Source organism: Idiotropiscis lumnitzeri, chromosome 1 (assembly GCF_059441095.1).
Source record: "Idiotropiscis lumnitzeri isolate Australia: NSW breed Sydney's pygmy pipehorse chromosome 1, RoL_Ilum_1.0, whole genome shotgun sequence".
NCBI classification, from domain to species: domain Eukaryota; kingdom Metazoa; phylum Chordata; class Actinopteri; order Syngnathiformes; family Syngnathidae; genus Idiotropiscis; species Idiotropiscis lumnitzeri.
The window spans coordinates 16,487,465-16,512,153 of NC_142391.1; the positions used below are offsets into that span (position 1 = coordinate 16,487,465).

Here is a 24,689-nt window from a genome sequence, read left to right on the forward strand (position 1 = left end):
TTTCCTAAATTGATGTAGTGTATACACGGGTTTATTGTTAATTGACACTTTTGTCGCAGGGCATTTTGTAGTTATTGTTTCCCTCAAAAGATCCTTATGATGGATTACTAGCTTTGAACTCAGAAGTCAAGGATAATACTTTGTTTAATTATTGTTCAAGTTACTTTAAAAAGTGTAATGAAAAATATTGTAAAGTTTCAAGTTATTACTACACATAATTTGAAATTTTGGTACAGATTTTAGCAAGGATCAAGGGGGTTGACACACGTGATTTGCTGGCCACATAAAATGATGTGGTGGGCCACAACAAGCCCCCGGGCCTAGAGTTTAATGGCAGATGATTTGCAGTCGGTTCATTTTTGGACAATTTTCTATAGTACAGTTGGTGATGTCTTGAGGTACACTAATTGCTTTTGGGAATCACTGCTCTACATTGTAATTCTGTTCATTTGTGCTACCTGCCCTGTTGAGGAGGTTTTGCCGGGCTCTGATGAAGGCCAGGATGTCTGCATCAGCCTGCTGGTCTCCAGTCAGGGGGATCGAAGATGGTGAGAGTGAAGACTTGGAAAGGGCTCTGTAACACAAACACAAATCTTAATGTTTCTTGACCATAAGCACATTGTTTTGTTTTCTTCTTTCATTGGTTCACCACTCATCCTGTTCAAGATCATGTGTGCATCATGGGAGGAGATTCTATCCCAGCCGAATTTGGGCATAAGGCAGTGTACACCCTGGACGGGTCGCCAGGCAATAACAGGGAGGGGATCTACAAACAACCATTGCCATTCACAGATATGGGAACTTTAGACTCTTCAGTCAAGCTAAATTGCAAGTTTTTGACATGTCGGAGGATATTCCAGGCGAGCACAGATAGAACATAATAACTCATAATAACTCCACACAGGAGGATTGCCAAGATTCAAAACTAGAACTTCTCAACTGTAAAGCTGACACGCTAACTATGTGCACTATTCTGCCATGAATATTTTATATTCAATAAAAACATTGTGGTATACATTAGGTAATCCATAACTTTCAAAATGCGCGAAAGTATTTTTAGAGGCAAGATTTTTAAAGCCCTTTGCTCCATTTAGTTCTTGTTCCATCCAGCCATTCATCCATTTTCTTTACTGCTTGTCATCATTATGGTTGCGGGTTGTCCTTTTTCCAAACGTTTGACATTTTATATATGATGTGATTTCTATAGAAAACAAATCTAAGAGGAAATTTAATATTGCTTTGAAAGCAGACAGCAGCAAGCCTCAAACATAAGCGACACTCTCGGACATGCGTTGTTTTCCTCATGGCACTGCGAATAAGTGTCAAATTAAGCATAACTTTGGATGCAAAGTGGCTCTGCAATGATTGGAAGCACTTGGAATTAGACACTCAACCTGTATTTTCTGCCGATTGGCAATTTGAATGTGTCTGTGTAATCCAAGTATACTTGAGGTTACCTTGTCAAGCACGTTCTGATGCATAAAATGTACCATCAAAGATGATTTTGACCATCCCGTTGTTGAATTTATAAAGCGGGATTGATTAGCACAGTGAAAATGTGAGTGTGAATGTTTGTCTGTTTCTGTGGTTCACTGGCAACCAATTTTGGGTGTTGTCCGCCTATGATCAACGATGGGATAGACTAGCTCCCTGTGACACTGAGCAGTAAATCAATAACACAAAATTTCTAAATAATTTCAAAAATATTTTGCTACGATTTAAGAAATAATCTGTTTGCCAGGCTGTTTACCGCCACTCCGATGAAGAAGTGACGTCAACCACTTGTTCATTTTGCACTGTACTGGGCCACGCTGGCTTGGGAATGACGATTCTGAAACGGAAAGGATTTTCAAATTTGCATTAAAAGATAAAGTTAAGGATGAGCACTTTTATGCAGTAAAGATACATGATAAGAGTTCAGCAATACTGGCTGACCGAAAGTCCCGAGTTGAGCGGTTTCCTTCTTCTGGGTGAGGTTTGAGAGCGCTGCTCAGATTAGATTTTGCCACCATGTATCTATTTGAACCACAAGAGGGAGTAATAATGAAGATTTGGTTACTCAGCGTGCTGCCTTGTCAGTGGTTTGACACATTTCCAACATCTACTAAATTCGAGATGGCTACAGAACTAAAGTTCACTACATTCCAAAGTCTTAAGGTGTGAGTGATTATTCATCCATACCTTAATGAGCATAAAGGGTGTAGAGAATAGATGGATGTCTTTAAGAGGAAGTCAACCCAGAACTGTACATTACAATAATAAGCTCTATGCAGGCCCACTAGTCGAAACATTCCATTCTGATGAATATTGGATTTATGGGATATGAATTAAGCAGCAAAATCCACCTCTCACGGGGGCGGCCATTTTGCCACTTGCTTCCAATTGAAAATGACATCCCATTTGTCAGGACTCAGGTAATCCCCAATCATAGGTCATCTTGCAAAGGTCACATGGACCAAACACCGAAAAAAGGTGAGCCGTGGTCATTACGTTAGCTCTGAGCAACTGTGAAGTCATTTTCAGTCGACAGCAAGTGGCAAAATGGCCGCCCCCTGAGATACATAATGTTTGAATTTTGCTGCTTAATTCCTATTCCAGAAATGCAATATTAATTAGAATGATGTGTTTAGACCCGTGGGGCACATAGCACATATTATTGTGCAACGTAAATAAAATGTTGGTGTTGACTTCCTCTTCAACACAAGCATGAAATACTGAATACTACATAAAACATTTTGAACGGAACCCATGAGACCTATAAACATGGTTGTCATTATAGACGGGCAGCATGCTAATTAATACAACAAAGCATTGCTGTCAGAGTGTAGAGAATAGGCAGAACTTTGAAAGGCTTGTTTACGTGATTGAAAACATACACACATGGACAACACTGTTGGTACCCCGCTGCTAATAAAAAAATAAATAAAAAAAAAAGCCCATAGGCGTCACAGTAATAATAACTGGAATCTGACAACAGTATTAATAAATAAAAACAATAATGAAAATTAACCAATGAGATTAAGAATTGTGGTTCAACAGAGCTATTAAAATAAAATACTGAGACACACCTGGAAAAAAATGATGGCACCCTAAATTTGATATTGTGTTGCACAACCTTTTTAAGGCAATCACTACAATCAAACAGTTTTTGTAATTTGGATTGTTATTTTGGCCTTCTCTTCCTGAGCAAACTGCTCCTGTTTTCTCAGATTTGAAAGGTTCTTTCTCCAGCCCCTTCCACCAATGTTACATAGGATTCAGATCAGGGCTCAAAGAGGGCCACATCAGGATAAACTCATGTTTTGCTCCTCACCATTATAGGGTGTTTTTTAGCAGTGCTCTGGGTCAGTATCAGGTTGCAAGACCCATGACCTGTGACTGAGACCAAGATGGGCAGCACACTACTCTATAAAATACCTTGATAGTCTAGGAGATTTAATTTTAGCCTGAATGGATTCAAGACTTTTTTTCAACTCGTCTGTCCCAAAGAAATTCTCCCTAAACTTAGTGGCTTGCTATCATGCAGTTTGGCATTCAATTTCAACATTGGTGTCCCCTTGGTCATCTCCCATGAAGTCAACTTTGGCTCAAACAACGACGGATGGTGAGATCTGACTCTGAAGTTCACATTTAATTTCTTTGGAGGTTGTTCTAGGTCTTTTGTTTCCATTTGTACTTTAATTTGTCATCAATTTTCCTCCTGCGGCCACATCCAGGGAGGTTAGTTATTGTGCTCTGGATCTTAAATTTATGAATAATATGTGTAACTGTAAGAGGAACAGCAAGCTGATTGGAGATGGTCTTATAGCCTTGATTTTTAATGAGCTTGTCTTTAACATTCTTTATAATCTCCTGAGACAATTGTCTCCTTCACTTCTGGTCCATGTTCAGCGTGGTACAGACCATGACACTAAACAGAACAGTGATACTTTTTAAATGACTGACTTTTTAAATGACCACCTGACTGATTACAAGTTTGAAGAAACCTGTGATGGTAATTAGAGGACATAACTGGGTTGAACATGTCCATAGGGTAAAATAATTTTCAGTCTTTTTTAGGGGGAGCATCATTTCATCCAGGCCTGTTTGATGAGTTTTTAAAAAATATATTTTTTAAACAATTAAAGTCTACTAAGTAATTTTCATCTGTTAATTTCCATTTTCTTTTTATTTATCATTACTTGTCAGGTTTTGGTTTTGGCATGGTGGAGGATTGAGATGGAGGACCCAAATGCAGGGTAGCGAGGCAGGGGTAATTTCAAGGTTATTTAACAGAAGAAAGCTAAAAGGCAAACAAGGAACTCAGAAAAACTAAAATACCAAAGTACAAAACAAAACAAACACTAGAAAAATAACTTGGATGAAGCGAGACAAAATGAATGACATAACACAACAGGAGCCAGGCAGGAGGACAAGTGACTCAACAACTGACGTGGACAATGAACCAACAGGAAAGGAAAGCAAACGTGGAACTAAATACAAACAAATTAACGAGACAACGAGGAACACCTGGACAAGACACAAAGGGTTGGCGGGAGTTGATTGGTTCACACGAGGGAATGGGACCACAAGTACACGTGGACACAATCAGGTTTAACAAGAGACACAAACCAAACACAAGGAAAAACCTGAAACTAAGTACTAATCCAACAAACACAGACCATAACACTTTTGTTATATTCAAGTTCTTCTTGAGAGCACTGTGGGTTTTTCTTTCATTAATACGGAAGTACCAACAATTTTGTCCGCGTGTATAATTGGGTGGTCATTGTAGGCAAGGTGTAAAATGTATAAAAGGCAATTTAACGAGCAATGTAAACTGAACTTCTAATACCATGTGGCTGTAAACCAGAATAAAAAAACATACCATAAAACAAGAAAACGTTCACCTGCTTGATCATGTGTGAAGAAAATGTCTAGAATTTTTCTGTCAAACAATTATGGCTCCAATAAAAAAGGAACTGAGACGCCTGAGTTCGATTGGCCGAGGCTGCTATAGACGATCATAAACATCGACTTGAGGGATGAACGAAAGAAACTCACTCAAATCCTGGAGTACTGCGTGAAGATGGCGGCAAGGTTCCACACAAGTATCCTGTCTGATCTCTGGTTTCATTTTTCGACCCCTGTACATCATGTCATGTCACAAAGAGAAATTAATGAGCGAAAATCCCATTGGCCTTGGTGACTGTTTCAGTTTAAATCAATGGCAGATGTACACGACTTACAAAAACACACGATTCCCCTTTACAGTGACTGTGTGGCCTAACGGATAAGGCGTCTGACTTCGGATCAGAAGATTGAGGGTTCGAGTCCCTTCATGGTCGCTTAAAGCTTGAGTATGACATCAGTTCCATTTCTCAAATTTCCCCATTGTGGGACCAATAAAGGACATCTTTATCTTACAGGAAAAGGTACCATCTGTGGGAGTTCAGCTTTATCGATTTGTTTTTGATGAGAAAGTCTCAGACATGCCAGCTGAGTCAACTAGTCACATGGTTGGACAGTACCTCTTCTGTGGACATGAGCAGAGCTGGGCACTTGACCCTTTTTTGCCAGTCAGTCCCCCGCCCTCCGGGCACGATCTCTATACCATTCCTCCCTCAACCTTCTGGCCTTAGTCATAAAAATTGTCGGCCCCCGACCTTGTTCCACCCACTCCCGCCCCAAAAATAAGCGTCCGGTCGCGCTAGAGCGTCAGACTGTTCTGCACCCGGTACGGACTGCCCAGCACTGGACATGAGTCAGACCTCTGTATGATAATGTGACATTTCAATTGTTTTTTTTCACTCCCCTCTATGAATCCGACTAGCAAACACAATTTTATACCTATTAAACCTGTCTTGCATTGATATCAGAAACAAACAGGATAATCAACAAGTATAAAAACTCCCCCAGGAACGTCTATTTGACATAAATCCTATCCCAAATGCATAATCATTCGGGAACAACAATGTACTTTTCTCCGATCAATGATAAATGACCAAGGACGTTTCCTGTATGATGTCGAACAGCAACTGGAAGGGTCACAATGGTGCCATAAAGGCCTCCAAAGTCAGGGACATGTGCATATCAACTTCCACTCACTTAAGTGTCCTTAGTGGCAAAAAGTTCCATCAACAAAAGAACACATTTAAGGCCCGCAAGAGTACACTCGAGTTGACGCTGATGTAACCATTATGTGTCCCTTGCCATAGTCTATGTGGTCTTTCCAGATGGGTAGAGAAGAAAGATGAGCTCAGTCACCTGCACATTGGAAGCCTCCTCGTTCCACCACTTTTGGAAGTCCTTGTGGAGTTTGACCTTCGCCCTCTCCAACAACAGTTGCAGGTGTTCAATCTCTGTTCTCAACGCTTTCAAGTGACATGCGGCGCTCTTGTAACTGGTGGAAGATATGAGCGGCACAACGCATAATAGTTATAGAATTAGTTATGTTATTGCTCCTTCATAGAAGTTGAATGAATCTCACATCTTTTTTTCTTGCTCAATTTGCTCACGAAGCTTTTCTTCCACTGGATCCACCTCCTCCCCAACATCTTTGGGGTTTCCAATCACGCCTACATCACAGTACAGTAAAAGTGTTCAGCACTGAGAATGCTGCTGAAGATACATTAAAACTTTTTCTTTTTGATTCTAGGAGTCACGGAAAATGGATATTTGTGTATTTTTAATGTTTTGTTTCTTTTGGGGAATGCATGACAAACATACCATAAGCGGCCCTCTGTCTTCGACGCACTTCCAACTGCTTCTTAAACTCATCTGACAACAGGAGAAGATGAAAAAAAATAAATCAATGAAATAATAATGGCGTTCTCGTAAACATTTGACAATCCTAAAGCACAGAATCTACATGACATACGACAAAATGGAAGGGGCTTGGTTATGTTCTGGAGCGGCTCTGCTGAGTGTCTTAAACCTGTTCAGGCTTCAATGAAAAAGTGTCAGGCAGTCCAGACGGAAACAGTTCAAGCACAAGCTGCTGATTGGTTTTGAACATAGGCTGCGAGTCAAGTTTTTGAGTTACAGTCAGGTCCATAAATACTTAGACATTGACACAATTCTCATCTTTTTGCCTCTAAACACCACCACAATGGATTTGAAATCAAACAAACCGGATGTGCTGTAATTGCAGACTTTCAGTTTTAAATGGAGGGTATTTACAACAGGTTGTACAGGCCTCACGCTTTTTAAGGGGTCAAAAGAAATGGTTCAAATTAGCGATCATAAATCAAACTTTCACCTTGTAACGTATCATGCTTGGTTGCACATCTTTCATAGATAATTACAGCCTGAAGTCTGGAATGTATAGACATCACCAGACGCTGGATTTCAACTCAGGCCTGCAACTGTCTTCAGTTCCTGCTTGTTCTTGGGGAATTTTGCCTTCAGTTTTGTCTTCAGCGAGTGAAATGCATTTTCAATCGGGTTCAGGTCATGTCACTGATAGTTCCGTTGCATAACATTAAAATATTTTGCCTTGAAAAAAAAAACTTTTGTTGTTTTCATGATTCATAGTATATTTCGGGTTATTGTCCATCTGTACTGTGAAGCGCTGTCTAATGAGTTTTGAAGTATTTAGCTGACTATGAGCAGCTAATATTGGCTAAAATACTTCAGAAGTCATCCTGATGCTTTTGTTAGCAGTCTCATTGTCAATAAATACAAGGTTCGCACCATGTCTCAACCACCAGCATGATTCTATGATACGATCCATAAATCTTGGGACATTGGCATATTTATCATGTTTTTTTTATTTTTATTAGTGCCTCTAAGAATCACCACAATGGATTAGAAATGAAACATACAAAAGTGCATTGACGGCATACTTTCAGCTATAATTTGAGGGCATTTACATCAAAATGAGAGTAATTGTGTATGTGCCTCCCACTTCTTCAGGAACCAAAAGTAATGAAACAATAGGCTGCTCAGCTGTTCCATGGCCAAGTTTACAAGCAAGTCTGCCATTGCGATAGACCCTTGGACCAGTAGCTGACGACTTGGCTTTGGTAGTGTAAGGTGTCAGGTTAAAGGGGTCAAAATATGGGAATTGGCATTCGTTCTACAACAGATGCCGTGGAATATAAAGAGTCGCATCCAAAATGTCAAATGACGTTTTATTTTCTAATAAAAGCACTAGAAGCCCATATAGAGTGAATGGCTCCAGTCAAATAATTCTGTGAATGTGAAATAGTTTTTGCATCTCATTCCCTAAATGCACCTAAATGAACAACAGTAAAATGTAGTAGATTGCTTTCCCTAATTGCTGTTCCCATCCCATCAGAATTACTCGCCAGACACAGTATCAAGAAACTGTTGAGGCTTTGTCCGTTCTCTTGAGCGCAATTTGCAGGTCTGGTTTATAGATGTCTACCATGTGTGTCCAGAGACAAGCTGCACACCAACATGATGATGACCAGGCTGGTTAGAATATGTTCATGCACGATTTATGTATTCTGAGTGGTGAGAATTAGGTTATGTATTGTATGTCTGGTTCCGGTAAAGCTATCCTTCCACATAATAGCACACATGGCCACGAAAAGACTTTCTGCTCAGAAACTTGGTGTCCAAGGCTGATATATTAGCTCAATCTGCCACAGAGTGTGCGTGTGTGTGTGCGTGTAGTGTAGGGTCAAAACAACGAGAACAAAGACATCCAAACCCTTACGATTGTACTCGAAGAAAGAATCTCATTGGAAAATCTTATGTATGGACAAGCTTACTAGAATGCTCCACCACATGCGACCACAAGAACATTAGTCTTCCAATTTATGTATGGAAGCAATGAGAACTGAATTCACGAGTGAGCCAAGACTCACCACTGCACAGGATGAACTGTGTCCCGTCAGCACAATGGCACATGAAAACATTCACTGGTGATAGGATCAACGCCCAAATTCCGAGATCACGCCATATGTAAGCGCCAAGAAATTAAACTATCCAAAGAGCTTCTGAAAAAATATTTTCAAAATGGAACCGCATCAACTGGGGTGGCAAATCTGCATTTAATTGGAAGAGAACAGGAGAGTGAGAAGTCAAGCGTCATCCAAAAGCATATTTAGATAATTGGCTCACTTGTGGGACGAACACTGGGTTAACATATGGCTAACTCATCTTTTCATCATTCTCTTTGCCAATCATTAAAAGCTTGGATTCCCCAAATGAAAAGATTGAATTTCATATGTGAGCGACATGTCAGAGCCACAACTGTTGAGTGAATGTTAACCAACTGAACCCAATCACAGTTGGGAACGCTGGGGGAAAAACAATATTAACCAAAAAGGAAGCAATTTCAGCTTTAGATTAAATGAAATGGACAGTATATCAGATAGCAAGACAAGTAAATTACCGAGGCAATTACGTGTAGGAGTGAGAGCGCTTCAAGCTATTGGATGGCAAGATCTTCTGCGGTGAGTTTCCATTCCATTCCCCCAGGTCTCGGACACTGACTCTGTTAAGTGATCCTGCAGCCAGTTGAAGGTTTGAAGTGCAAGCTCTGAAACCGAGCGTGTGGGACGTGTGGGGTGTGGTAGTTTGGTTGGGCTCCCTTTGAACTGCATGCTGAAGGTACCGGAACACAATTTTATGACGAGGACAAGATCTAGACCTTGGGGTGTCCAACTCATTTTTGTTGCAGGTCACATCATAGTCAAGGTTTCCCTAGTGCGTCGCTAAATGTGCAAACAGCCTGGACAACCCTGAGTTATGAGGTAGAACATGCAAGTGTTCTTGCACCAAAAAGAATCTGAATCGAGAAACGTTTGGAAACTGAATTGAAACCAGGAACCGGAATCGGAACGTGGATTCTTCTAATTCAACTAATGCCTAAGCCAACTGCGAAATATAAATGTACAGCAGAAAAAATATTAGACAACACCTGTTTCTATTCTTGTTCATTTTAAATGCCTTTTGCAATGAAATTTGTTTGGATGAACACACTGATGATGACACAATCGGCTTGTAGGAGTTTATTTTAAGAGCTGGTCATGAGCCATTCTCACTGGCTTTCTTGAAAATAACTAAAATAAGGGTTTTTAGGCATTCCATGTTTCCTTTAACGCCTTTAATGGTTCCTGGCAAATAGTGATTAAGTTCTTTTTACACTTGCAACAATAAAGAATGTTAACAATGAGATATGTGTGAAACACACCCGTTTTCATTCAAGTATGTTTTGTATTTATCTATTAATAATACCAGTTAAAATGCGGTCTGTACTGTTAATAATTACTATGATTACATTGAAATGAACATCTGAGCAGATTTTTTTCCATCTCTGTCATTGGAAAACAGTTTCCAAACACAAACAAATCAGAGGTCAATTAGCTCCTCAGAGTAGTAGTTGTGTTTGACCTTGGAGGCTCTGCAGATGATTAACTCAGCTCGTTTTCAGTCCTATACGGTGGAAAGCAACAGGATGGAGATCACATGGAAATCATCACTATGAAAGCTCAAAGTCGCGCATGCATTATGACCTCCAGTCAATCAGGATCCAAGCATGATAAATCGATTCGCTTTACAGCTATAAAATGCAAGAATAACAATGATGATGTATTCAAAACACAAAGAAATTGGCAATGTCAATCACAATTTCTGACATGAAAGAAATCAATGAAAGATGAATTTCACCATTGTGTGAAATACTACCAAAGTGCAATGCTTCATTACACACCAGTCCACGCGTTTCACCTTTCCAAGACATGCCTGTGGGGTTCACACACTAAACTTCTTCAAATAGATCTCCAAAAGGCCCTCCCGTTTTCACAGAAAGTCATGTTGAGGATGTAAAGCCACATTAACTATTTGTCAGCTAGAGGTTAAACTTGTAATGCTTCACTGCGGCAAGATGGGAAATGTTATGCAGTGTGTGTGTGTGTGTGTGTTGAGTCAAGTATGTTTGAAAAAAAAAATCATTAGCCTCTTAAAGGGGACGCCTACACAAAATTTTTCTTTTCAAGAATATGTTTTATGCAGCAGGCCCACCAGTTCAAACATGGCGTCCTGATTAATATTGCGTTTGTGGAATATGCATTAAGCAGTAAAACCGACCTGTCTCAAGGGGCGTCCATTTTGTCAATTCTCTTGACTGACAATGACATCACAGTTGCTCAAGGCTCAGTTAACGATTTCTGACACATTCTGTGTCTTTACTGGACTGGTGTGTAAGCAGGTGATTAGAGCTCAATGAGTAGTAGTCATGTTTCATTTTGTGGGAAATGGATACACAAGAACACATGTTGCAATTCAGCAACATTGTTTTCAAAACCTTTCGTCATTTCTATAATTAGCGCTATGGAGAATGAAATACAAAATAGTCTATGCTCTATATGGGAGTGTACTGCATAAATCCTTCAGGTCGTCTACAGAAATCCAACGTTCCTGTCCATATCCTGCTGCCATGCATACTGCTCAATATGTGCACCAATGATCCTTCAAAATAAATATGTACTGTGCTACTTTTAGGACCTAAAAGCTCAGAGCATATGCTTCTTTGGTGAGTTTTGATTCCATGGCCATACAGAGCGGCCAAGAATAATCCTGCAAACCAAGGAACTGTTTGGACAAAAATCTACAGAGGCTGCTCTTCATTGCTTTGATTTTGAGCCCAATGTCGAAAACATCCAACAGACAAAGCAGTAAAAAGCTTCGATCTATATTGCGCCGTTTCTACGCTAGACATCAACCAAGAGACAAACATTGCATTTAGTTTCCAACAGAGCTTCCACGATGGCAGGCAAGCACACCAAGCTTAATATTACAGCAGCACTTTCCAGCCAGAAGAGGCAACCACCGTCCACTAAAAACATTCAGGAATGCAGCTTCTTGTGATTTTTAACAGTACCAAGACTTTTCCGGGTGTTTTTTCAATCCAATCAGCTTTTACACCTTAAAATACAGAATCAAGAGGACCATTCTAAGGGGGTGTGAGCGTAAATTGGCATGTTTTATCGCAAGAAACATTCCAAAAGTGGCAGAAATAATGAGCCTGCAACCCTCGTGAGGAGAAGCGGCTCAGATAATGGCTGGATAATAATTTGATATATGTATTATGCGACATTCAGACCAGACCGAGTAGGTATCATGCATTGGAAAAGTTGCCAAAAGTGGCATGCATGCGCACGCAGTCGTTAATAGATCAGACAAATTAAATCGACTGTACTCAATGAGAGTAACGGGAATGTTACATGTTATTACACTCAGTGGAATATTCCAAGAGGATTGAAAATTATTAAAATAAGATCGACAGCAAATTTTAAACAGAGAAGGCTTAAACGTCCTTAAATATATTTTTGACGCTGATTTAAAAAAATACCTTTATTATAGCACATGGGGTTTTTGAAATTTATTTTATTTTTATTTTTTTTGTTTGACCTCAAAAAGCAATGCACATTTTAACAAGCGTTGTAATTTATAGCTGTGGAGTTTTTTTATGGGGGGGGGGGTCCACCAGCTTTAATTCATAAATATGAATAAATACTGTATGTCATTATATGACATATTATATTTTTATTATTATACTATTATCAAAATCAAATATGATACAGGAAAAAAATTTACATCTCTGATGTTAAAAAAAAGAGTGACTGTGATATTAGAAGACGACTAAATCACCAAACATATTTGTCAAACATAACATTATTTCATTCATGGAAACAACTTACTGATTTTTTGTTTGGCGTCATGAAGTTGCTCCCCAAGTTTTTTGGCTTCTCTTGACCTATTTTAAACAATAAGGGTACCACATCACACACACATTTCAGTGCAAATCATTAAAAAGCCCTTTCCTTCACTACATCTTGAAATGTTCTTTTGTGTTTTAATGACATTACTGTGACACACTTTGGTCAAAATAGCCCAAGGATCAAGACTTTTCACCATCTCACAGCAATTAGCCTGTTTTGACACGACACAGATGCAAACACACACATGGTGGAAAAAGGAGAGAGTAGTTTGGATGCAGTGGAGAAGAGACTTTACGACGAGCGGATCAATTTACTTTTCTTTAATTATCAAATTGATTGTTGGAACCACCTCTGTTTGAGCAGACTCTTGTTGTCTTGGATGATGTGATGGTCCTCATGCTCTGTGAGAAAGGTCTCAAAGGCCTCTTGCTTTCCCATTGAGAGCTGTGCTCCTGTTAACAAGAATAAAAAAAAAAGTTTGAATCACTGTAATACTGCACACATCAACCACTGTCCATTCAAACACAGCTCCATTCTTCTGATATAAATTAGTCAACTGATACGACGTCTCAGCAAAAACTGAGTCGATCCACAGCAACAGGTATTCCCGACTCCTGTCTGGATGCCAGATGTGAGTTAAAACCCCATTGGCATTTTCGACCTCCCACCTAAAACTTATTGCAACAGTAATGGACACGGCGATTTCCAGTAAGCACGTACACAAATACTGTAAACAGTAAACATCCATTTAAAACACATCAGCATTATATGAAAGAAACTCCTCTCACCACAACTTAGCAATTTACCACATGGAAGGAAGGGACATAGGTTTGGACGAAAGCGCCCGGCGGCAGTTGCTTTTTAATGGGCTCGTAATATTGTTTAACAACCGCTTTTATTAAAGTTGTCAACATATGCTTACGCAGGTTTATGCTTGGAACGGAAAGGCAATTCATTGTTTTACTTGTTGATATGACATCAAGATACTTCATGTGATGAATACAAAAAAGTGAAAGGTAACATTGCTTCGTAGATGTTTTTGAACCGAAATAACATAATTCCAAACTATTGTTAATGGAAAAAAAAATTATTTCCTCTTGATTCAGCGTATAATGATGCAGACTATAATGAAGCAAATTAGTAATAATCTAATGAGTGGCATGAAAAGTTGACATTCTGATGAATTGAATGAAATTTTGCAACAAAGCAGACACAGAGGACAGTTACTCGTGTGGGTTAAGGACAGTGGGGAATTCAGTCGTTATTTTCGGAAAGTCCTGATTGAAACCAGCAGGGATCTCGCAAGCATGTGCTGCTTGAGCCAACCTCAACAGTTGAGTCTTCGGGCTTCTTGCACTTCCATCGACTCTCAAGGGGCAACATTCTGGAAATATTTTCAATATGACATCTTTTTTGTGGCACTAACACCATTTGTGCGGTAATAAAATCACATGGAGAACTTGACTAATTCTTCTTCATACCCCCACGTCGTGACAGACTGCCGCAGAGGAATGTGTTGGCATGACAGATTTTGGACAAAATAAAAAGTTGTAATGTGATACGTTTGCCTCAATGCATTACATGACTTATTGGAGTTTGCAAAGCGGCAAGGGAAAGGAGAAAACATTTTGGGCACCCTTCCATTGTGGTCTTCTGACAGGTAGACTGCGACGAAAGCCTCGGCCTACTTCACAGACAGCGTGGTGCGTGTTGAAGGTCTGCTAGAGCCATTAGCATCTCATTACATGCTCGCAGAGCTTATAGTAAGATATAAGTCTTGACGTCTCAAGTCTACTGTCTGCCCTAATCAGCTTAATACAAGTCATCGCAGGCCTGAATTACAACAGGAACACCTTGTGTATTCATTAGCTCGAAAAACCCAAGTACACTGAAAGAAAACATCCATCTGCACTTGCAAAAAGACAAAATAAATCAACCTGAAATAAAACTCATGTGGAGTAGCTCAGTCTGCAATGTGCATCGGACACAATGGAACCGTAGATCTGACATCAACATTTTGTAGTAAGTGCAGACTACTTCCAGTGCGGTCATCAAAAAGAAAACGAATTCCCGATGGTGCATGTTTTATGTGTTGGCAAAGTTAAGTAGCTGACATAGAATGATGTGCTATGGAAAGAGCGCAGCAAATTACAGCAGCGATGGTTTCCAGGGAAAGGTCATCATTACATTCACAGTTTTTCAACGAGGACATCTGGTGTGCTTGCAGACACAATGGAGACTTCTGAATGATGAACCAGAAGAAAATTCATTCATATACAACCATCCAATGACCTACCCAGAATAAAAATGGAGATGTGGGTCAATATCGCTAGAAGGTGACCTCATCAGAATCACTCAGTCATCATGCTTCAAATGTTGCATAATAATGAAACTCTGAGGTCGTATTTTAAATGGGCCAACATTTGCACACATACAGTTCAATGAAAAGTCGATTAAAAAGTGTTCCCTTCAATTTAAACAATTTACATTTCATTGGCTGGATGTGAATTTGGCACATCCTACACACAGCTCTGCTAACCGTGTGCGTCATAAGAGGTTACAAACATAACTTTTTTTTCAGGAGCTGTTGGGCCACAAAGATACTTAAATTGCTGGTTCAGCTGGGTCAATAAAAAAAGTCATGAATAAATAGGAGGACTAAATACATTTGAGCATGGTCCCCATGGCGATCGGGCCTCCGCTAATGTCGGACCCTCCGTTGCTGCCACTTCCCACATGTAGGAGACGAGGGCGACTTATTGCGCAGTTTTGCTTTTGTGAATTTGGACTCGAAAATTGCGACGCAAATCCACTTCATTTAAGCACTGCAAGCACACAATACCCCGTGTTTATGTGTTCTGTGCATTATTTTGGTTGTTAACAAAGTAGAAAGAAACAAAAGCTGGGATGCTCTCCAGCGCACTTGCGAGGATAAACGGTTCAAAGAATGAATGGATGCATAACATTTTTTCACCATCAGAGAGGCAAAAACCAAAACCATGTGGCATGTTGAATTCCAGTATATCACAGCAAACGGCAAGAATCAACATATTTCGAAGTAAGCATATTCAACTCCACATGCACAAACAATCTCAACATCATTGATCAGAGTTTAAGATATTACAGGTGGGAAAGCTTGATCCATGTTGGTACATAATCGTGTGTATGCTCTTAACTCAACTATCACAAGAGGCCATCATCACTCATTGTGCTAAAAACATGAAAGTGAATAAACCACAGGAAAGAATTAATTTACTGGTGGGGGAGTTAAAACATTAGTGTGGCCCTTCACTTCATTGTCAAGGTCACAAGGTCAGTTTTCCCACCTGCCTTCATATTTTTTTTTCATGGCAGAACTGATCACTAAATATGAAAAGTAAGAAAATGTTATTTGAAGCCTGCGCTCCAGATTTCATTGAGTTCCATTGCCAAAACTAACTTTGTGCAAAATTTGTTCACAGGGTCACTTATTTTGGTTGGAAAGCAAAAAGACTCCTTTCAATGCAGAGTGTGCAGGAGACTGACAGGAGTGACCCGAGTCCTCTGATTTGATTATGGAGCAGCTGGATCATTTACATGGACTTTAACGTCAGTCATGCGTGTCTCATGTGGAGTTGGTATATTTCTGCAAGTGGACCATGACTGGTTGTAGACATTTTCTGATTTAGTCCAGAACATGATCATTGGAGTACATGTAAAAGCATTCTTTCATGTTTTGTAAACAAAGTGAACAGAAGATGAGGATAAAAAGGTCTTATATCAAATTACTGACTCTTTTAATGTTAAACCAGGGATAGGCAACTGGCGGCCCGTGGGCCCCATTTTGAGAAAAATATTGTTTTAAAAAAACTGCGATTACGTGAATCCGTAGGTGACGAAGTGCGTCTATGCAGGGGTTAACTGTAGTTTTTAGTTGTAATATCACCAATCACCACTAGATGGCAGACATGTCTATGGTGAACTTACAGTGGGTCTTAATACTGCCCTATTCTAAACCATGAGTGGGCCTAGGAATTTTTAGTGGAGTTAGAAAGATATGCAGGACAAATATAGAACCTAAAAAGGTGTAATCATGATTTTGTAGGAAAAACAATTTACAAAATGACTTCTTGCACTTAATGTTGATTTCTTATTCAGCAGTTTTGTGTCATCCTTGAATGGTAGTTTTTATGCAGAAAAATAAATTGCAGTATGTGGTTATTTTGTTGTTTGCTTCAAACCCCCTTTTGTTGGGTTATGATCGTGGATCTTCTAATCATGCATTGAAAAATGCATTATCCAAAATAAAAGCATGGTTTTTGCACGTATGTATATATTTTGTCCATATTTAAAATCTAATTTTTGTCATAAATCTGGTCAGGAAGTGTGCGCTCCCATGTGCCCCCCCCCCCCAGTAGCAATGCTGAAAAATTATGACCCCTTTGGCGTTTGAATTGCCCATCTCTGCTTTAAATGAAAGAGTTTGGCACAAACGTAACGCACAAAACGCGATTGTGGCAGCGTTACCAGATAGACTTAAGCTCTGTCTATGATTTAGTTCTCGAAGAGCAACAGATGCTTTCACTTGCACTGCAGGATATTATGTACCATTAAAAAAATACAAAAGACAAAGACGAGCAAGACCAGGTGAAATTATGGTCTGTATTAGATTGGCGCCCATTCAAAAAGAATGTAGCACATATGAGCATTGCTCCACCAATATCCTTCATAACGTCCCATGTTCCATTTCCCAGACTGATTGATTTGCCTCCCTTCATCTGTCTGGACTGGATTCAAATGTGTGTTTATTTTTCTAATAGGCTCCTCTTTCAGAGACACTGTTAACAATTAGCCCTCCACTGGCCTTTTTACCGCATTGGGCACAGATATACAAAAATGAGAGGATGGAGGAACTGTGGTTAAAGCAGACGGCAGCACAGATTCAGTTTGATGAGTTGTTGGCTCAAAATCCACTGCCCAGTGGCTACGAATGAACTAGTTATGAGAGCTCAGGTTCATCATCATCCACTTAGACAAAACCAGGCTGGAGAAGTCAAATGCAGCCGTCCCGCATGAGACGCATGTTTCAATGCATAAATGACTTGACTCTCACTAACCTCTGCATTCCTGTTGCATTCAAAGTAAGGTTAAAAGTACACGAAGTAGCCCACAAGAAATCGGGAGTTACTTGTTCTGCAATCTTCATCACGTCAGTAAGATGTAGGCTTCCTTTTTTTTTTTTTTTTTCCCCATTTGGATTATGATCGAAAGCCACTGGGGAGGATGTGGCAATGTGATGACGTTCTACTTTCACAATAGAAAGACATCTGGGAGCAATTTGCCAGATAATGAGATGACAAAAAAAAAAACAGACTCTACTCAGCAGAATTATATTCAAAATATTTATGTACTGTATATTTACTTCAAAGAAAAAATGGAAATACCTCTGAGCATCTGTGCAGTTAAGATGCTACATTAAAAAAAAAAAACTATTTCAACATGAAAAAGTTGGTAAACAAAACGCAACACACATCACTAAGTAATTATGAAAAAAAAATAGTCAAAGTAAAAATAAATAAAATTAATGTTGCAGCAGGAGGACTATAATCATCACGAGTATTCAATCAAATCCATCAGTTGAGCAATGCGACCCAATAATCCTTCCCCCGTCGCTTCTTTGTGATCGATATCCATTTCATTAATTTTTCACGACAGTCTTCTACATGCTTTAGTCTGTATGTTATCATATATCGTGATTTTTTTTAGCCATTCATCTCGTGTCAGAAGTCCTGGATTGAGCCATTTATGTGTGATGGCCTTTTTACATGCTGCCAACATGATCTTAAGCAGGCACCCGTCGTCCCTGAACACAGAGTCCCCAGACAAATAGCCTCCATACAATACCTTACATGAAAACATTGCATTGTTCTCCATAATCGTATAAATAACATTACATCCATTCTTCTAAGACTTTTCGACTTTGGGCATGGCCAGAACACACGTGCGTCGCCTATAGTATCCAAAAATCAATGATTTTCATGCTGCTACCTCAAGCAACACACTAAAGATTAGCTTGGGCCAAATCACCTGGCTGCTGTCTCGGCATCTAATCCATCACAAATTCTCATCCAGCAAGAAAAAGTAGATGTCAGCTATACAGGAGACAACATCTGCTAAACATTTACTTAATTCACAAACTCCTTTGTTAGCGGGGTCCATTTGTCTCATTCTCACTATTAAACAGCAGCGAGACGTCACAATGAAGTGCTGAAAACCTGAGCTCATGATGTTTTCATGATGTTTGATTACTTTTGTAAGGATTAGGAACACCGTTTAAGCACATTTACTCCACATTAAAACTTCCTACCTGGCACTGACTGGGTTCAAACTCAGAACTATTTTTTGTATTATTTTTAGCTGTTTTTGTGACGTTCCAGTTCCACCACAGCATCTTTAGCACTGGGTCAAAACGGCTTTAACACTGACATTGATTGAAAATCACCCATTCCATTTTTGAGCAATCCTGATAACTGATGAGAAGACAGAAGATAGAAGATATATATAAATCCTGGAACTACACAATAGATATGGCTGTACACAAAATTTTGCACTGGTAGCTCTGAGGTGGCCAACATTTTCATTTGTTCGCACCAGCACAGATTTGGTCACACCCTTTTTTGGGGTAGTACAGCATGACCATATTTGCTGTTATATAGTCATCTCAATTGGCATAGCGTAGTTTTGTATGACATAAGACTGACAGTGACTGTAGATATATTTGTGGAATATTTTACTGTCACAACACTTATTTTCAAAAAGCAGCAGCTCCCAAAACAAGTCCATTATTTTATAGAATTTTAAAAGGAGGTAAAAAAAAAAAAAAAGCAAACAATACCGCTCCAAAAAAAGATCAGTAGAAATAGTGAGATAATACCCAATAATACAAAAAATATTACTATTCAAGAAACACCTCATGGATGCACTGGGACGCATCATCAGTGATGTATGCTGGGGTCATCGGGTCTCACCACATCATACACCCTCACCTGAGCGCCTGTCTGGAAATTGTCTGTGCTTCGGGCAAAAGTGGGTGCGTCGTCATTTTAGTGCTGGGTTTGTGCTAGTTTAGCGTGTTTGTGAATTTAATAGCTGTGCTGCGCCTGATTTTGATGCAAATTAGGGATGTAGCATGGATTGGCTGAGAAAACACTATGTTCCACAATCACATAAAAACGCAAATGCTCTATTACATCCAATTTAACGTGACAAAGTCTGGCAAAATCCCAAAAGAAAGGAAAGTCCACAGAATGAGCTTTGCATTAGACTTGCGCCCGTGGAACAAAATAGGGTCCGATATCTTTACCTGGACACTATCAAAGTTTTCACATGACCTAACCATCCTGAAAATATGAATGGAAATCAATTTTTATTTTTCCTGGTCCCGCTAATATAAAAATGAAAAGACAATAAAAAACATTTTTAGAAAAGAAAAGACAATTGGTTTGAATATTGTAAAATCACACTATCAGATGTGAAAAATGCTACTGAGGCATTCCAACATGTGGCTATTCTGAAAGATGCAAGAACATCTCCAAATTAAAACAAGTTTGCCTGGCTTAGAATACAGACAACTAGAAAACAAAATGACCTCTTTTCATGTACTGTACCGCCCGTCCTCCAGGAAGAGTCGAGGTGGGTTCATTGTTTTCCGTCTGTAGTCGTACCATTGCTGACAAACTGGCATCACCCTCAGCCGCATGCTTCTGTACATTGGAAACACTTGCGAGCTGCATCGTGGCATCATTGGCCCTTTTTTTCTCCTTCTTCAAAATCTTAACCAGGATACCTATAGGCACTGAGTTAAAGAGCAAATGTGTATTTTGTTTGTGAAGACCAAGGTTAAATATTTGTAACGAATGCAGAAATCATGCTTAGCATGACCAAACATGTTTGTACTTGAAGTCAAGTATATAGGGTTGAAAGTTAGACTGATGAAAATGTTTTACTTATAGACGGAATTTCCACTAAGTAAGCCAAAAATGACAACAGAGTAAAGGGCAGCAACACATTAGTTTCCTCACGGCATGCACAATAGTAGGCATTTAATAATGGCAGATTGCTGACATGTGCTCCCTGTCAGACATTACAGACTCAGGGAGATGTCATGGTCTGGGAAGAATCAGCGAAGAGAAGGGGAGCCAGAACGGCTGCAGCGACTTAGCCAAGATTCCACAAAATCTTCTCTACTGATGAGATTGTATGTGTTTGTCTACTTGAGTCCAAGTGTCGAAATGCTTGTGAGGCCGGGTGCACTTGCGTGTGTATGACCTAGACATTGGCTGGCTACCCAAGAAGTCTGAAACAGGAGAACTGCCACTGGGATGTAGTTGGCGCTTTATCTTCCATGAGTTACACTCCATATACCGAAGCTCCCTGCGATTGTGAGACTTCAATCTCTTCTTTTGATGGCGTATACTCAGTCCTACATCTCCTTTTTGGTACACAAGAGAACAATGTTGCTGCTTTCACTAATAGTGTCATTTTTTTTCTCGCCTGCTAACTGTTGATAGAAGGGACTATCTTGGTGTTCCACTTACTATTGATCAACTAGTACATTGCTGGCATCAGGTGGAATTCTTGTGCCTACAAAATCAACACTTTTTAGACACCCAAATCACAAAAACATTTTAAATTCACCCAATTGTGACAGAATGTTCCGACGCTACACCAGCGATGTATACCATGTATAGAATTCTCTGAATAAAACATTGGAGCCTGATTAAATATTGACTGAGCTTCTGGTGTATGTCCCACATACTCTGAATATAGCCTACTGTACTTTTGATGACTGAAGCACATTCCATAATAAAACATTGATATATTCCTCATGCATGGAAATGTCACGACATTAGCAGATGTCAGGCTGCGGACAGTCAACATCACAAAAACGGTGATGGTCAGCAGAATATTTGGGTTACTCAGAAGAAAATAACAGTGCAAATAGCATTATTTTACGTGATAAATGAAGGATGAGAAGAACATTTATATGACAGTCAGCCAATAAAAAGGGGATGTAACAGCAAGATGTAACCATTACAGTCCCTAATGACAGTGACTATGCACTAAATTTGAAGCTGCCAAGTTTTAAACCCACCACAAATTTGTTACACCTATAGTGGTCGCCTGTTACAGAAAAAAAAAATATTTCTGGGTTTGATGTCATTCTTACTCAAGACTGGTGTCCCAGGTTTTTCCATCATGGAGACGTCTGACATCTCTTCATTTATGATCAGCACAACAATAAGATTGAAGTATAGGGTGAAAATATTTCTTGATGGGGCTCCACATTGGATCAGTGGACTCTCTCGAAACCCATTCAGTGCAAATATTGCGGTCACACATATCTTGTGCTGTTCATTCAATCTCTCGGCTCCATTTTTCTTGTGATTTTTCTTTTTTTATTAAGTTGTCCAATGAAGCAGACATCACTGGAACTATAGAACATGCCGTTAAACCAGGCACAACACTAAAATTAAAGTCCACATGATGCTCCAATTTTAATGGACCACACCATTACCTCTGACTAAGGCAAAGCGCTCGTTGTCCTTGTCATAGAGAGGCACTTGCATTTTGACATGGATATTTTAAGAATGAGTGTTTAAAATAAGGCGGCACGGTGGGCGACTGGTTAGCACGATGGCCTCACAGTGCAGCGGTCATGGGTCTGATTCCGGCTGCGGCCTTCCCGTGTGGCGTTTGCATGTTCTCCCCGTGCTTGCGTGGGTTTCCACCAGGTACTCCGGTTTCCCCCCCACATTCCAAAAACATGCATGGCAGGTCGATTGGACACTCTAAATTGCCCCTAGGTATGAGTGTGAGAGCGGATGGTTGTTCGTCTCTGTGTGCCCTGCGTCTGGCTGGCAACCTGCTCAGGGTGTACACCACCTACTGCCCGATAACAGCTTGCCAGCACCCCTGCGACCCTTGTGAGGAGAAGCGATACAGATTACGGATGGATGTTTGTTTAAAATAAGGAAGCTTCAAACAATATCATTGTCATATGGAATCCAGAAATATGCCTATTTAATTGAAACAAACAAGTTATTGTGCTATTATAACACCAAGCCAAAGGATACTGATTTCATTATCACGCTGCTCCAGCAATTCCTTTAGTCTGTAAACCTCCTCTGCATGGTGGTGCTCTTGAATATCTCTTTCCTCTGTTATGGCTGCTGGTAACGCCTGAATATCATTGTTACTGCGATTTCCGCTTCCATTGCCAAGAATCATTGTCTGCCCCCCCACAACCAAAATCAAAAACAGAAAAAAAATATACATTCATTCACATTGAAAGGGAGAGAAAGTGGGACAGAGAGTACAACTTTCTAGAAAGTTTAAGGGTCATAAACACTGACAAGCACCTCACTAAGGAGATTTTGCAGCATTTGACAGCACAGTACAGGAATGTAAGAGGAAAAAGTTGCCATCAATGCTGATTAGGTATTTTTTTTATCATAAATGATCGGTTTTCTTTGTTTTAGAACATACAATTATATATGAACTATGATGTTAACCAGGAAAGTAATATCCACAAAAAGTGTCAACATAAATAGATAATGCAACATCATTGAGTTTGGATTTCTTTCACTAATCTAGGCAGCAGGCTAAGCAAGAGAGATTCACATTCAGCTCTGTCGATGATGACAGACAGTTACAGTGACCGTATCACTGTAGATGCTGCACCAATAAGTATGTCAATGTATCACTCAAAAGAGCAGGGATGAGCATGTCAGCCTATAAAACTGGACAATCACGCACTTTAGCAGGGCGGATAATTCTGCCCATGAAAACAATGAACAGAATTGCGATGGCAGGCAATTCTAAACTACCCCTACAAGGTGGTACAAGCCAGTGCAAACTGAAGGATGGTCCCAACCACGGGTAAATGCAGAGGGTTGCGTCAGGAAGGAGATCCGTTTGAAAACTTTGCCAATTATAAGTGTTGATTATAATGAATCCATTCCGGATCGGTCGCTCCCACCAGCGCTTTGGGGTGGAGGTAGAACTGCATCGAGGATCAGCTCTAAGCCCCTTCCTCTTTGCTGTAGTAATGCATAGGCTGAAAGATGAGGTTAAACCAGAATCCTCAAGATCCATTATGTTTGAGGATAACATTGTGACATGCAGAAAAAACAGCGAGTAGGTGGTGGACCATTTACCAAGGTGCAGGCGTGCACTGGAAAGGAAAGAAGATTAGCAGAAGTAAGACAGAATTTACATGTGTGAATGCGTGGGGTGGCGGAGGAAGAGTGAGGCTACAGAAATTGATTGGAGGACTTTAGATACTCAAGGTCAACAATCCACAACAATAGTGAATCTGGTACAAAGGTGAAGAAACAGATCCAAGCAGGTTGGAACGGGTAGAGAGAAGTGTCAGGAGTGTTAGGTGAGAATAGTTTCAGGTAGAATGAAGGGGAAAGTTTATAAGTGTGGTTGTTCACTGAGGTGACGCGTAACATGTCAAGCCCAAAGTAAAAGAACTGAAGAAGTCAAACGTCCATAGTGAACAAGTTCAACTTACTGCGTATAAAGCAAACTCAGCCCCTATTCCATTAATAGAGGAACCAAATGTCCCTTGAGACCCATTTTCATTGCACCCTGCGGTCACTGCGCTTACAACAGAACCACTTCTCAGAACCTTTTCCAACCTGGTGCTAGAATGTTGGCCGAAGAGGGCCGTGACGTGACTCATCTCATTGTCCGACAGAGTGGGTGTTTCTTTAATGGAACGCACCACTGATTAAACCGGAAATTCAATGTCCAACATTCAAATAAGTGTTTAAAAAAATAATCCCGTTCTGCGACCTGTAATGGAGAAGCGCCTTCATTGGTATATCTCAGAAGTAACAGAAAAGTCACACATGGACTGTTTGGAGAAAGTCTTATAGTCTTGTGTTACACAAACAGATAAAGACCATTGTTCCTGCATCGTAGCAATGGAGAGAAGAAACAGTTTTGAGAGACAGACATATA

General features: G+C 39.9%; 1 protein-coding gene and 1 non-coding gene across 3 annotated transcripts in view; one reads left to right on the plus strand and one right to left on the minus strand.

The window, feature by feature from the left end:
* kif6 (kinesin family member 6) overlaps nucleotides 1–24,689 on the minus strand; it is a 62,687-nt gene continuing 37,998 nt past the window's right edge. For both annotated transcript variants that reach the window (XM_088290990.1, XM_088291076.1), the window contains exons 12-22: nucleotides 22,793–22,949; nucleotides 20,305–20,502; nucleotides 13,027–13,129; nucleotides 12,657–12,712; nucleotides 6,709–6,759; nucleotides 6,470–6,557; nucleotides 6,247–6,382; nucleotides 5,044–5,126; nucleotides 1,936–2,016; nucleotides 1,751–1,831; nucleotides 1–574 (exon numbers count right to left, since the gene is read on the minus strand). In XM_088290990.1, coding sequence (XP_088147116.1) covers nucleotides 421–574; nucleotides 1,751–1,831; nucleotides 1,936–2,016; nucleotides 5,044–5,126; nucleotides 6,247–6,382; nucleotides 6,470–6,557; nucleotides 6,709–6,759; nucleotides 12,657–12,712; nucleotides 13,027–13,129; nucleotides 20,305–20,502; nucleotides 22,793–22,949 — 1,188 coding nt within the window. In that variant the 3' untranslated portion in view covers nucleotides 1–420. The remainder of the gene's footprint in view (nucleotides 575–1,750; nucleotides 1,832–1,935; nucleotides 2,017–5,043; nucleotides 5,127–6,246; nucleotides 6,383–6,469; nucleotides 6,558–6,708; nucleotides 6,760–12,656; nucleotides 12,713–13,026; nucleotides 13,130–20,304; nucleotides 20,503–22,792; nucleotides 22,950–24,689) is intronic.
* trnar-ucg (transfer RNA arginine (anticodon UCG)) lies at nucleotides 5,255–5,327 on the plus strand. Its single transcript has one exon. It is a non-coding gene; the product is annotated as a tRNA-Arg (tRNA).